Genomic DNA, 13,833 nt, shown 5'->3' with positions numbered 1-13,833 from the left:
GCACAGCACAGGGAGAATCAGGCACAGCTCTCAGGGACACGTCACTGGGGCATTGCTGGCTAGGAGATAATTATTTCAGCTGGATGTTTTTGTGTTTCCTGGACATGCATCCCCAAGCTCATGAGGGATGTGGTTTTCCTGCCCTGGTTTAGTCTCCCTGACACCAATCTTGCAGGTGCTGCATTTTCTGCAGGAAAATTGTCCAGTGTGTCTCCTTTGGTGTTTTGAGAAGCGTGGCCCTAAGCTCCCTGTATGGCTCATAGATAGCCCAGCTATCTTCAGCGTTGAAAGTGCAGCCTCCCAGGCAGAATGGCCATCCCCAAACTCATTTAGGGGATGTGCAGATTAGGAACAAAAGCTGGGAATACGGCCCTTTGTTGTTAAACTGGTGCATTACATGCTGTATTTTAATTAGGCAGGGTTTGAGAGGCAGCCCAGGAAATCCTCCATAATCCAACACTATTGAATTATTCTCATTCTTTCCCTCTGTAGATTTCTCTCCTTTTAGTGGACAGGCTTTAAGCTGCTGTTCTTGCTCCCTCAGCCAAAATCAGACATAGTTATTCCACACAATCCTTGTGTGTTCTTTAAAAGGATGGGTGAGGCTGAGGTGGGCAGAGCAGCTGCTCCGTGGCTGGTGAGGGCTCCTTGGGGCTCTGGGCAGGTGTGTCAGACCAGCAGGCAGAAGCACGGTGTCAGCCCTGGGGATGGGTGCTCCAGCAGAGCTCTCCAGTCACACACAAGGGCCGTGCCCCAGGGTTTGTGCTCCCTGCCGGGTCCCTGCTTTCCAGGGAAGCCCCAGCCCGGCACCTCGGGGGTTAATGGGAACGGGCACACTTGACTGCTGAGAGGACTGATCTAATCACTGCCATATCCAAGTGCATCTGTTCACCATGAGGTCATTCTTGTGCATGCTAATGACTTGGAAAATAAAGCACAATGCTCGGCGTTATCAGGGAGGATATAGTGTAAATCTTGGCTTTTTTAGTTGCTAATGGCTGGTGTGGAATGGGCAGGGAAAGCATCTCGGGCTCTTGCTGCTCCAGCTTGGTGTTTTTAAAGCATCCTTTTCAGTGGAGCGCCAGAAAAACTGTGCTGGAAAACTTGGACATGTGGGATCTGTTGATAAATGGATTCTTTAATGAATATTATGGCATTGCCCAGGAGCAACACTTGAGTCGAGGAACTATTGAGGTTTTCAGCATTCCCTGGTTTTAAAGCCTAGGGAGCTGTGCCTGCTGATTTACATAAAACCGAGATTTTGCAGCCTTTTTGTTGCAAAGGTAACACATGCTTTTCTTTTGTCTCTGGACTTTTAGATGCTCGAAGTTCTCTTAGAAAATATTTGAATGTACAGCGACCAAGATCTGCTTCATTTTAAACCACTTTTTGTTCAATGATGAGCTTTATCTTTCCCACTTTAAAATCAAAAGCGTTATTTGATTTGGACATGCAGATTTAAGATATTTTTGACAGAAACAAAACAAGCCCAGAATAATTTTTGTTTTTAGCAGGTCTGATGCTTTTTGTAACAGTTATTAAGCCAAGGATTCCTTTTGCTTAGGTTTAGTTTTTCTGGGGTTTTTATACTACTTTGAGGCTTTTGTCCTTTTGTCTTTCCTTGAAACTCTGAAGGGTGTTTTGGCAGATCTGTGTCCAGGTTCTGTGTGTGTGGCTATAGATAGATATAAAGATATAGATGATTAGATATAGATATAGATATAGATATAGATACACATAGATAGATAGATGTAGATATATAGTATTTTTGCCTATGTTGCTGGGAATATTAAAACATACACACCTGAAACTGAGTAGCTGTGCCAAGAGCTGGGTTTGATCTGTGTCAGTGTTGCCTGAGACTGAGCTGTTTGTTTCTAATACATGGGATTTAGGAGATTGCTGCTGTCCTGGTCACTAGTGAGACAGGGAATTGTTGCTGGCACAGAGATGTGTGAGGTGCCCAGCAGCTGAGGTGGCACACTGTGCCGTGGTGGGGCAGGTTGTGCAGGCAGTGAAAAAGAGGAAAAGCAGAGGGAGGTGGAGCAGAGGAGGCAGGACAGTGGCCACAGGAGGCAGGACTGATGTCCTCCCTGTGAGGACTGCTCGGGATGAGCACAGGGACCTGTCTGGTTGTCTCAGGTGGTTCTCATCCTTGGCAGGCTGGAGCCTGCTGCAGCTGGGCTGCCCTTGTGGGGTTGCTGCAGTGGCACCAGTGGATGTGGGAGCTGCTCCTTGCCCTGTGCTCTAGGTTGTCAGTGCTCTGCCCACAGCTTTCCTGTTTTCCTGCTGCCTGAGTGTCCCTGTGAGGATCAGGAATGGTCTGGCATTAAGCAGGGCAGGGTCACAGGTACCACAAAGTGCTGGGGACAGCAGCTCTGTCCCCCCTCAGCTGAGGCAGGTGTATGCCAAGGCTCCAGATCCCTGCAGAGCCCTAAGGTAGGTGCCACTGCACAGTGTGCTGGGGTGGTCCCTTGTGCCACCACTGAGGGTGGACAGGCTGAACTTGTCCCCAGAGGCTGGGCAGCTGCTGGGACTGCTTCCCCCTCAAGCCTGGTGCTCCCCTCGGGCTCTCCAGCAGTGGGGAGGGTGAGAGGCACATCAGGGCTGTCAGCCTGGCCCCTCCTTTTCCATCTAATGGGCTGAGGGCTCTGCCCCAGCTACGCTCCCGGGAGAGGAGGTGGTGAGGGAGGGCTTATCCCAGCAATCAGTGCTGGGATGGGTGAAAGTATCAGCTTGACTGAGCCATCTCTTCTGCTGGGTGACAGCTCCAGCTGCTCCAGCTGTCAGCTCACAGAAGGCTCCAGGCAAAGTGGCCCCTTCACATCTTCCCTCTGCACTGAGGTGAGACCTGGAGCAGAGGTGGAGCAGAACCAGGACAGAGCTGTCCAGGGCTCGGGCTGCCCCACCTGTGACACCCACATAACCCCCAGCACTTGGAGTCTCCCTGCCTGAGGCTGAGCCTTGCAGAACTAATCAGCAGCTGCTCCAACTTGTGAGTAATTAAAATTCAATGTGTACATTTCACTTATTTCCTACACCCTCAAATGGTGGAGGCTCACACTGGTGCTGGGAGCTGTGGGTGCTGTTTTAGGGTTGGTTCTGTCCTGGTTAACCTGTGGTGTCAGATTCTCTTTATTGTGTCACTTTCAGCATTCCAGGGCACTGCAGGATGTGTGTGGCTCTGATTAACCCAGCTCCAGTTATCCATGGGTTCTTCCACACCGGCTCAGGATGCTGCTTACAGTGTACCTGGAGCCTGTCTGTGGGAGCTGGCAGCAGGAATGCTGTGCAGATTTACTGCAATGATTCTGTATGGAATTTTATTACCTTTGCATTTACTAGGAAGGAAAACAGATTTCCACGGACACACTGTCCTGGCTGGAAAGTTAATGGAGGGGCTGGGACAGGTCACAGCCCATGTGAAAACTTCATGGTTCTTCTTAAGTAGGAATCTGCAGGATCCTTACAGGTCATGGTCTTACCCACCCTTGCTTTCAGGGGTGTTCAGCTGCTTCATGAGCAGTGGCTAAAAGGGGCATGTGCCCTTGGGAAGAAACCAGGTTTGTTCTGTGGACTGGATTTAAGATGCAATACACCACCTCTCCCTGGCTTCCTGCAAGGTAACCCTGCATTTAAAGCGCTTTCATCTATATTTTAATTGTTTTTTAATTCCTCCTGCAGGAAATGTGTTTTAAAAGCTTAATGCTCTCTAAGCAGCCTCACCTGTGAGAGGCTCTCCTCTGGGTGTGGGGCTCTTGTCTGAGTGCAGGTGTGTGACTGCTCATGGACAGGTTTGATGCACTCAAGGATTTCCTCCTCTGTGAAATTTAGGTGGCACCAGGATCACTATGCTGCTCACGTGATGGAGTTTTAACCTGGCTATAGTGTCACAGACGTTTAGGTCTCCGTGAAGCCTCGAATTTTAGCTGGTTTGAAAGGGTGTGACAGCAACTGTGCTGGATGTGGAGCTGAGACACAAAGCAGCTGCAGGTTTGGCAGAAGATGAAGAGCAATGAATATTCATTCCAGCTTTGCCAGCATTCCCTCCCTGGTTTGTTTCAGTGCTCGGAGCCCAGGAGGAAGCACGTGGGTCCCTGAGGGGAGCTCCCCTCTCCACCTTAGTGGGGTGTGTTGGGTTGGTGCGAGTGCAGCAGTCCCAGGGAGCTGGTCCTGCACTGACACAGTTTTGTTCCCCCCTTTGGTCCTGCACTGACATGGTTTTGTTTCCTCCTTCAGATTAGAGTGCGGTGCTCCCGGAACAGAAACGGCCGCAGGTAAGAGCGATGCAGCCAGAGGTCTCTCTGCTGCTGCTCTCCCTGCCCTGCGCTTCCCTGGCTGCTCCAGCTCCGTGTTCAGCTCTGCCTGTTCCATGTGTGCCCCAAGCCTCCTCTGCTCTGCCCCCCGTGCTCTGTGTGTGCCCCGTGCGGCTGTGCCCCTGCAAACACCCCAGCACTGCCTGCAGCTCCGGCAGCGCCGCCTGCGCGCCATGGCCAGTGCTGCGGCACGGGCACGGCACCGAGCCCTGCAGCGGGGGCCAGTAAGGCACCCAGCATGGGAACGGGCCCAATATACATGTGTGTAACGCCGGCCGAGATCCGTGTGCGGTGACCGAGTCCCGAGTGCGGTAACCGAGTCCGGCGTGCGGTAACCGACTCTGGCGTGCGGAAACCGAGTCCCGGTAACCGAGGTCCGCATGCGGAAACCGAGTCCCACGTGCGGTAACAGATTTCCGCGTGCGGCAACCGATTCCTGCGTGCGGTAACCGATTCCAGCTATCCGCATACGATAACATTTTTCCCGCTTACGGTAACGCTTTTACCGCGAACGGTAACAGTTTACCGCGTACGGTAACGGTTTTACTGCGTACGGTAAAGATTTTTTTCCGCGTACGGTAACGCTCTTCCCGCGTGCGGTAACGGTTTTTCCCGCGTGCGGTAACGGTTTTTACCGCGTACGGTAACGGTTTTTACTGCGTGCGGTAACGGTTTTTACCGCGTACGGTAACGGTTTTTACCGCGAACGGTTAACGGTTTTTACTGCGTACGGTAACGGTTTTACCGCGAACGGTAAAGTTTTTACCGCGTACGGTTAACGGTTTTTACCGCGTATGGTAAAGTTTTTACCGCGAACGGTAACGGTTTTACCGCGTACGGTAACGGTTTTACCGCGTACGGTATCGTTTTTTACCGCGTACGGTAACGGGTTTTACCGCGTACGGTAACGGTTTTTACCGCGTATGGTAAAGTTTTTACCGCGTACGGTAACGGTTTTACCGCGTGCGGTAACGGTTTTACCGCGTGCGGTAACGGTTTTTACCGCGTACGGTAACGGTTTTACCGCGAACGGTAACGGTTTTACCGCGCACGGTAACGGTTTTTACCGCGTACGGTAAAGTTTTTACCGCGAACGGTAACGGTTTTTACCGCGTACGGTAAAGTTTTTACCGCGTACGGTAAAGTTTTTACCGCGAACGGTAACGGTTTTACCGCGCACGGTAACGGGTTTTACCGCGTACGGTAAAGTTTTTACCGCGAACGGTAACGGTTTTACCGCGTACGGTAAAGTTTTTACCGCGTACGGTAACGGTTTTTACCGCGTGCGGTAACGGTTTTTACCGCGAACGGTAAAGTTTTTACCGCGTACGGTAACGGTTTTTACCGCGAACGGTAACGGTTTTACCGCGTACGGTAAAGTTTTTACCGCGTACGGTAACGGTTTTTACCGCGTGCGGTAACGGTTTTTACCGCGAACGGTAAAGTTTTTACCGCGTACGGTAACGGTTTTTACCGCGTACGGTAACGGTTTTTACCGCGAACGGTAACGGTTTTTACCGCGTGCGGTAACGGTTTTTACCGCGAACGGTAACGGTTTTTACCGCGAACGGTAAAGTTTTTACCGCGTACGGTAACGGTTTTTACCGCGAACGGTAACGGTTTTTACCGCGTGCGGTAAAGTTTTTACCGCGAACGGTAACGGTTTTTACCGCGTGCGGTAACGGTTTTTACCGCGAACGGTAAAGTTTTTACCGCGTACGGTAACGGTTTTTACCGCGAACGGTAACGGTTTTTACCGCGTGCGGTAACGGTTTTTACCGCGAACGGTAAAGTTTTTACCGCGTACGGTATCGGTTTTTACCGCGTACGGTAACGGTTTTTACCGCGAACGGTAAAGTTTTTACCGCGTACGGTAACGGTTTTTACCGCGAACGGTAACGGTTTTTACCGCGTACGGTAAAGTTTTTACCGCGTACGGTATCGGTTTTTACCGCGTACGGTAACGGTTTTTACCGCGAACGGTAACGGTTTTTACCGCGTACGGTAACGGTTTTTACCGCGAACGGTAAAGTTTTTCCCGTGTACGGTAACGGTTTTACCGCGAACGGTAACGGTTTTTACCGCGTACGGTAACGGTTTTTACCGCGAACGGTAAAGTTTTTCCCGTGTACGGTAACGGTTTTACCGCGAACGGTAACGGTTTTTACCGCGTACGGTAACGGTTTTACCGCGTACGGTAAAGATTTTTTTCCGCGTACGGTAACGCTCTTCCCGCGTGCGGTAACGGTTTTTACCGTGTGCGGTAACGGTTTTCCCGTGTACGGTAACGGGTTTTACCGCGTACGGTAACGGGTTTTACCGCGTACGGTAACGGGTTTTACCGCGTACGGTAACGGTTTTACCGCGTACGGTAAAGTTTTTACCGCGAACGGTAACGGTTTTTACCGCGTACGGTAACGGTTTTTACCGCGTACGGTAACGGTTTTTACCGCGTACGGTATCGGTTTTTACCGCGTACGGTAACGGTTTTTACCGCGTACGGTAACGGTTTTACCGCGTACGGTAACGGTTTTACCGCGTACGGTAACGGTTTTTACCGCGTACGGTAACGGGTTTTTCCGCGTACGGTATCGGTTTTTACCGCGTACGGTAACGGTTTTTACCGCGTACGGTAACGGTTTTACCGCGTACGGTAACGGTTTTACCGCGTACGGTAACGGGTTTTACCGCGTACGGTAACGGTTTTTACCGCGTATGGTAAAGTTTTTACCGCGTACGGTAACGGTTTTACCGCGTACGGTAACGGTTTTACCGCGTGCGGTAACGGTTTTTACCGCGTACGGTAACGGTTTTACCGCGAACGGTAACGGTTTTACCGCGCACGGTAACGGTTTTTACCGCGTACGGTAAAGTTTTTACCGCGAACGGTAACGGTTTTTACCGCGTACGGTAAAGTTTTTACCGCGTACGGTAAAGTTTTTACCGCGAACGGTAACGGTTTTACCGCGCACGGTAACGGGTTTTACCGCGTACGGTAAAGTTTTTACCGCGAACGGTAACGGTTTTTACCGCGAACGGTAACGGTTTTACCGCGTACGGTAAAGTTTTTACCGCGTACGGTAACGGTTTTTACCGCGTGCGGTAACGGTTTTTACCGCGAACGGTAAAGTTTTTTTACCGCGTACGGTAACGGTTTTTACCGCGAACGGTAACGGTTTTACCGCGTACGGTAAAGTTTTTACCGCGTACGGTAACGGTTTTTACCGCGTGCGGTAACGGTTTTTACCGCGAACGGTAAAGTTTTTACCGCGTACGGTAACGGTTTTTACCGCGTACGGTAACGGTTTTTACCGCGAACGGTAACGGTTTTTACCGCGTGCGGTAACGGTTTTTACCGCGAACGGTAACGGTTTTTACCGCGAACGGTAAAGTTTTTACCGCGTACGGTAACGGTTTTTACCGCGAACGGTAAAGTTTTCCCCGCGTACGGTAACGGTTTTTACCGCGAACGGTAACGGTTTTTACCGCGTGCGGTAACGGTTTTTACCGCGAACGGTAAAGTTTTTACCGCGTACGGTAACGGTTTTTACCGCGAACGGTAACGGTTTTTACCGCGTGCGGTAACGGTTTTTACCGCGAACGGTAAAGTTTTTACCGCGTACGGTAACGGTTTTTACCGCGAACGGTAAAGTTTTTACCGCGTACGGTAACGGTTTTTACCGCGAACGGTAACGGTTTTTACCGCGTACGGTAAAGTTTTTACCGCGTACGGTATCGGTTTTTACCGCGTACGGTAACGGTTTTTACCGCGAACGGTAACGGTTTTTACCGCGTACGGTAACGGTTTTTACCGCGAACGGTAAAGTTTTTCCCGTGTACGGTAACGGTTTTACCGCGAACGGTAACGGTTTTTACCGCGTACGGTAACGGTTTTTACCGCGAACGGTAAAGTTTTTCCCGTGTACGGTAACGGTTTTACCGCGAACGGTAACGGTTTTTACCGCGTACGGTAACGGTTTTACCGCGTACGGTAAAGATTTTTTTCCGCGTACGGTAACGCTCTTCCCGCGTGCGGTAACGGTTTTTACCGTGTGCGGTAACGGTTTTCCCGTGTACGGTAACGGGTTTTACCGCGTACGGTAACGGGTTTTACCGCGTACGGTAACGGGTTTTACCGCGTACGGTAACGGTTTTACCGCGTACGGTAAAGTTTTTACCGCGAACGGTAACAGTTTTTACCGCGTACGGTAACGGTTTTTACCGCGTACGGTAACGGGTTTTTCCGCGTACGGTATCGGTTTTTACCGCGTACGGTAACGGTTTTTACCGCGTACGGTAACGGTTTTACCGCGTACGGTAACGGTTTTACCGCGTACGGTAACGGTTTTTACCGCGTACGGTAACGGTTTTTCCGCGTACGGTATCGGTTTTTACCGCGTACGGTAACGGTTTTTACCGCGTACGGTAACGGTTTTACCGCGTACGGTAACGGTTTTTACCGCGTACGGTAACGGTTTTTACCGCGAACGGTAACGGTTTTTACCGCGAACGGTAACGGTTTTTACCGCGTACGGTAACGGTTTTCCCGCGTACGGTATCGGTTTTTACCGCGTGCGGTAACGGTTTTTACCGCGTACGGTAACGGTTTTACCGCGTGCGGTAACGGTTTTACCGCGTACGGTAACGGTTTTTACCGCGTGCGGTAACGGTTTTTACCGCGTACGGTATCGGTTTTTACCGCGTACGGTAACGGTTTTTACCGCGTGCGGTAACAGTTTTTACCGCGTGCGGTAACGGTTTTTACCGCGTACGGTAACGGTTTTTACCGCGTACGGTAACGGTTTTTACCGCGCACGGTAACGGTTTTACCGCGTGCGGTAACGGTTTTACCGCGTGCGGTAACGGTTTTTACCGCGTACGGTAACGGTTTTACCGCGTACGGTAACGGGTTTTACCGCGTACGGTAACGGTTTTACCGCGTACGGTATCGGTTTTTACCGCGTGCGGTAACGGTTTTTACCGCGTGCGGTAACGGTTTTTACCGCGAACGGTAAAGTTTTTACCGCGTACGGTAACGGTTTTTACCGCGAACGGTAACGGTTTTTACCGCGTGCGGTAAAGTTTTTACCGCGAGCGGTAACGGTTTTACCGCGTACGGTAACGGTTTTACCGCGTACGGTAAAGTTTTTACCGCGAACGGTAACGGTTTTACCGCGAACGGTAAAGTTTTTACCGCGTACGGTAAAGTTTTTACCGCGTGCGGTAACGGTTTCCCGCGTGCGGTAACGGTTTTTACCGCGTACGGTAACAGTTTTTACCGCGTACGGTAACGGTTTTTACCGCGTGCGGTAACGGTTTTACCGCGTACGGTAAAGTTTTTACCGCGAACGGTAACGGTTTTACCGCGAACGGTAACGGTTTCCCGCGAACGGTAACGGTTTTTACCGCGTGCGGTAACGGTTTTTACCGCGTACGGTAACGGTTTTACCGCGAACGGTAACGGTTTTACCGCGTACGGTAACGGTTTTTACCGCGTACGGTAACGGTTTTTACCGCGTGCGGTAACGCTTTTTACCGCGTGCGGTAACGGTTTTTACCGCGTACGGTAACGGTTTTTACCGCGTACGGTAACGGTTTTACCGCGTACGGTAACGGTTTTACCGCGTACGGTAACGGTTTTTACCGCGTACGGTAACGGTTTTTACCGCGTACGGTAACGGTTTTAACCGCGTGCGGTAACGGTTTTTACCGCGTGCGGTAACGGTTTTTACCGCGTACGGTAAAGTTTTTACCGCGTACGGTAACGGTTTTACCGCGTACGGTAAAGTTTTTACCGCGTACGGTAACGGTTTTTACCGCGTACGGTAAAGTTTTTACCGCGTACGGTAACGGTTTTACCGCGTACGGTAACGGTTTTTACCGCGTACGGTAACGGTTTTTACCGCGTACGGTAAAGTTTTTACCGCGTACGGTAACGGTTTTACCGCGAACGGTAACGGTTTTTTACCGCGTACGGTAACGGTTTTACCGCGAACGGTAACGGTTTTACCGCGTACGGTAACGGTTTTACCGCGAACGGTAACGTTCTTCCCGCATTAGACACCTGGTAATTATTTTTTCCTTGCGAGCTGCTCCAGCTTTGCACGTGTCCAAGACTTTATTATTGTGACCCTCTGCCATTTGCCTCACTGCAGGAATGTCGTGCTCAGCACCTCCCTTGCAGCCCCTCCCTCCCCAGCCAATATCACCACAGCTTTTGTTGTAATTCAGAACTGACAGCTCTGCATTTCTCACAGAAAATGCCGTTACAGGCTAAGTCACACTTCCCACCTTTTCCAAATGTGCCATTTCCCCTCAGCCAGTTTCTCAAAGAACAATCTGGTGGGCCGAGCTGTCTTTGAGATGCAAACGCAGCACCGCAGGCAGGCGCAGGGCTCACCGTGGGGCTGTGCTGCTCCATCCTGCTGCACTCACTCACCGTGGGGCTGTGCTGCTGCACTCACTCACTCACCGTGGGGCTGTGCTGCTGCAGTCACTCACTGTGGGGCTGTGCTGCTGCTGCACTCACTCACCGTGGGGCTGTGCTGCTGCTGCAGTCACTCACCGTGGGGCTGTGCTGCTGCTCCATCCTGCTGCACTCACTCACTCACCGTGGGGCTGTGCTGCTCCATCCTGCTGCAGTCACTCACCGTGGGGCTGTGCTGCTGCACTCACTCACCGTGGGGCTGTGCTGCTGCACTCACTCACTCACCGTGGGGCTGTGCTGCTGCACTCACTCACCGTGGGGCTGTGCTGCTGCAGTCACTCACCGTGGGGCTGTGCTGCTGCACTCACTCACCGTGGGGCTGTGCTGCTCCATCCTGCTGCAGTCACTCACCGTGGGGCTGTGCTGCTGCAGTCACTCACCGTGGGGCTGTGCTGCTGCAGTCACTCACCGTGGGGCTGTGCTGCTGCAGTCACTCACCGTGGGGCTGTGCTGCTCCATCCTGCTGCAGTCACTCACCGTGGGGCTGTGCTGCTGCACTCACTCACCGTGGGGCTGTGCTGCTGCTGCAGTCACTCACCGTGGGGCTGTGCTGCTGCTCCATCCTGCTGCACTCACTCACCGTGGGGCTGTGCTGCTCCATCCTGCTGCAGTCACTCACCGTGGGGCTGTGCTGCTGCACTCACTCACCGTGGGGCTGTGCTGCTCCAGCTGCTGCTGAGGCAGCCTCACCTGGGCCGGTTTTGTCCTCATCCCGCTGCCACCCGAAGCAGTTCTGTGCTGAGCCCTCCGGAGGCCCAGAAGGAGCGCCAGCCTTCAGAGAGGGCTCAGAATGGCGCTGTGCTCTGCCTGCCTGGCTGGGAGCCTTCCCTCCTACCTGGAATAAAAAACTCGTGTTTGTACTTCGGAAGAGAATGGTTTAAAAATACTGTGTCCTGAGGGAGCTGATGAAACTCTGCTCCCCTGGGAATGCCTTGGGACAGGTCCAGCCCTCAGGAGCAGGGCAGGGCGCCTCCCTGGCAGCAGCTGCACCTGGTTTTGGTCATTAGTGTCTCATTTAATGCCCCTGTGCTCACCTGTTCCCACTCAGCCAGCCTGGGCAGGCCTCTGGGGAATAACCAACAAATTACTCCACTCAACAACAAAGCAGAACCCCCATACCCACAGCCCCTTGAGACCCTTCCCCAGTGGTGACCATAAGCCATCAGTAACAAGGGTACCTGTTATGTAGAGGAAGAAATGATGATTCTTTAGGATTTTTCCAGAGGTTAAGGCACCTTCCAGGCAGAGTTCTGTGCCAGCCCTCACACTGGGAATGCTTGTTTCCAGCTCTCTGTAACAGGCCAAATAAACAAGAGAAGTTTAATGACAGACAGCAAAAACCAGTTTTGTATCACCTGCACAGAACTGTTTTATGTTGGAGCCTCAAGTGAGCAGGATGGAGCTTCCTGCCTCCCTCCTGGGGTGTTGGGGCCCTGAGAGCCGTGGGGGGCTGCAGGGGCTGTGCAGACCAAAAGGGGGTGATGCTGGGGGGGCTCAGTGCTCACCTGGACACTGACAGCCCCTCCCAGCCTCACCACTCCTCACTCCTGGGAGCTGGCAGAGAGAAATCCCTGATTTCTGTGGGAAGGGCAGTGGCAGTTCTTCAGCTGCCTGGAGCAAATTCCTCCCCTGGAGGTCAAGTTCAGCCGAGTGTTCCGCAGGAGAGGCTGGCAAGGGGCGAGTGGAGGGGCTGCACTGTGCAGTTATCCTGAGGGGACAGGCTGCTTTGTCCTGACCTGGGTTTTCCCTGCCCTCTGTTTTGCAGCTGCCTCACCACAAGCGCTGCCTGGGCTGCCAGCCCTGCCGTGGCGCTGGAAGCCACCCTCGCCCTCGCTGCCACCTGCCCACCCGAGCCACGGCACCTGAAACATGTCACCTGAACCATGGCACCCAAGCTATGGCACCTGAAACATGTCACCTGAACCATGGCACCCGAGCTATGGCACCTGAGCCACGGCACCTGAAACATGTCACCTGAACCATGGCACCCGAGCTATGGCACCTGAGCCATGGCACCCGAGCTATGGCACCTGAAACATGTCACCTGACACATGGCACCCGAGCTATGGCACCTGAACCACAGCACCTGAAACACGTCACCTGAACCATGGCACCCGAGCTATGGCACCTGAAACATGTCACCTGAACCATGGCACCCGAGCTATGGCACCCGAAACATGTCACCTGAACCATGGCACCCGAGCTATGGCACCTGAAACATGTCACCTGAAACATGTCACCTGAACCATGGCACCCGAAACATGTCACCTGAACCATGGGACCTGAGCTATGGCACCTGAAACACGTCACCTGAGCCATGGCACCTGAAACACGGCACCTGAGCCATGGCACCCGAGCTATGGCACCTGAAACATGGCACCTGAAACACGTCACCTGAGCCATGGCACCTGAAACACGGCACCTGAGCCACGGCACCTGAGCTATGGCACCTGAAACATGGCACCTGAAACACGTCACCTGAGCCATGGCACCCGAAACATGTCACCTGAACCATGGCACCCGAGCTATGGCACCTGAGCCATGGCACCCGAGCTATGGCACCTGAGCCATGGCACCCGAGCTATGGCACCTGAAACATGTCACCTGAACCATGGCACCCGAGCTATGGCACCCGAAACATGGGACCTGAACCATAGCACCCGAGCTATGGCACCTGAGCCATGGCACCTGAACCACGGCACCTGAGCTATGTGACCTGAACCATGGCACCCAAGCTATGTCACCTGAACCATGGAACCTGAGCCATGGCACTCGAAATACGTCACCTGAACCATGGCACCCAAGCTATGTCACGTGAACCATGGAACCTGAGCCACGGCACCTGAGCCATGGCACCTGAAACACATCACCCAAGCCATGGGACCTGAGCTCTGTCACCTGAACCATGGCACCCGAGCTATGTCACCTGAACCATGGCACCTGAGCCACAGCACCTGAAACATCACCTGAACCACGTCATCTGAACCATGGCACCTGAGCCATGTCACAGCGAGGGAACACAGCATGAGG

The 13,833-nt window shown here is 52.7% G+C and overlaps 1 protein-coding gene and 1 long non-coding RNA gene across 2 annotated transcripts in view; one reads left to right on the top strand and one right to left on the bottom strand.

Annotated features, from left to right (window-relative positions):
• The window catches only part of RALGAPA2 (Ral GTPase activating protein catalytic subunit alpha 2), a 98,122-nt gene extending 84,531 nt beyond the window's left edge, over window positions 1–13,591 (top strand). Inside the window, exons 39-40 of the mRNA XM_056487853.1 lie at window positions 4,240–4,277; window positions 12,569–13,591. Of these exons, the coding sequence (XP_056343828.1) occupies window positions 4,240–4,244 (5 nt within the window). The 3' untranslated portion in view covers window positions 4,245–4,277; window positions 12,569–13,591. The remainder of the gene's footprint in view (window positions 1–4,239; window positions 4,278–12,568) is intronic.
• Window positions 12,622–13,760, bottom strand: LOC130251312 (uncharacterized). The gene is made up of 7 exons (XR_008840130.1): window positions 13,632–13,760; window positions 13,492–13,561; window positions 13,254–13,407; window positions 13,128–13,183; window positions 12,862–12,931; window positions 12,778–12,805; window positions 12,622–12,707 (listed from the first exon to the last, which is right to left on the bottom strand). It is a non-coding gene; the product is annotated as an uncharacterized LOC130251312 (long non-coding RNA).
• Between the last annotated feature and the right edge of the window lie 73 nt (window positions 13,761–13,833).

Source organism: Oenanthe melanoleuca, chromosome 3 (assembly GCF_029582105.1).
Source record: "Oenanthe melanoleuca isolate GR-GAL-2019-014 chromosome 3, OMel1.0, whole genome shotgun sequence".
NCBI classification, from domain to species: domain Eukaryota; kingdom Metazoa; phylum Chordata; class Aves; order Passeriformes; family Muscicapidae; genus Oenanthe; species Oenanthe melanoleuca.
Note: the sequence above shows the minus strand (reverse complement) of the source record. Positions and strands in the feature narration are given on the sequence as shown.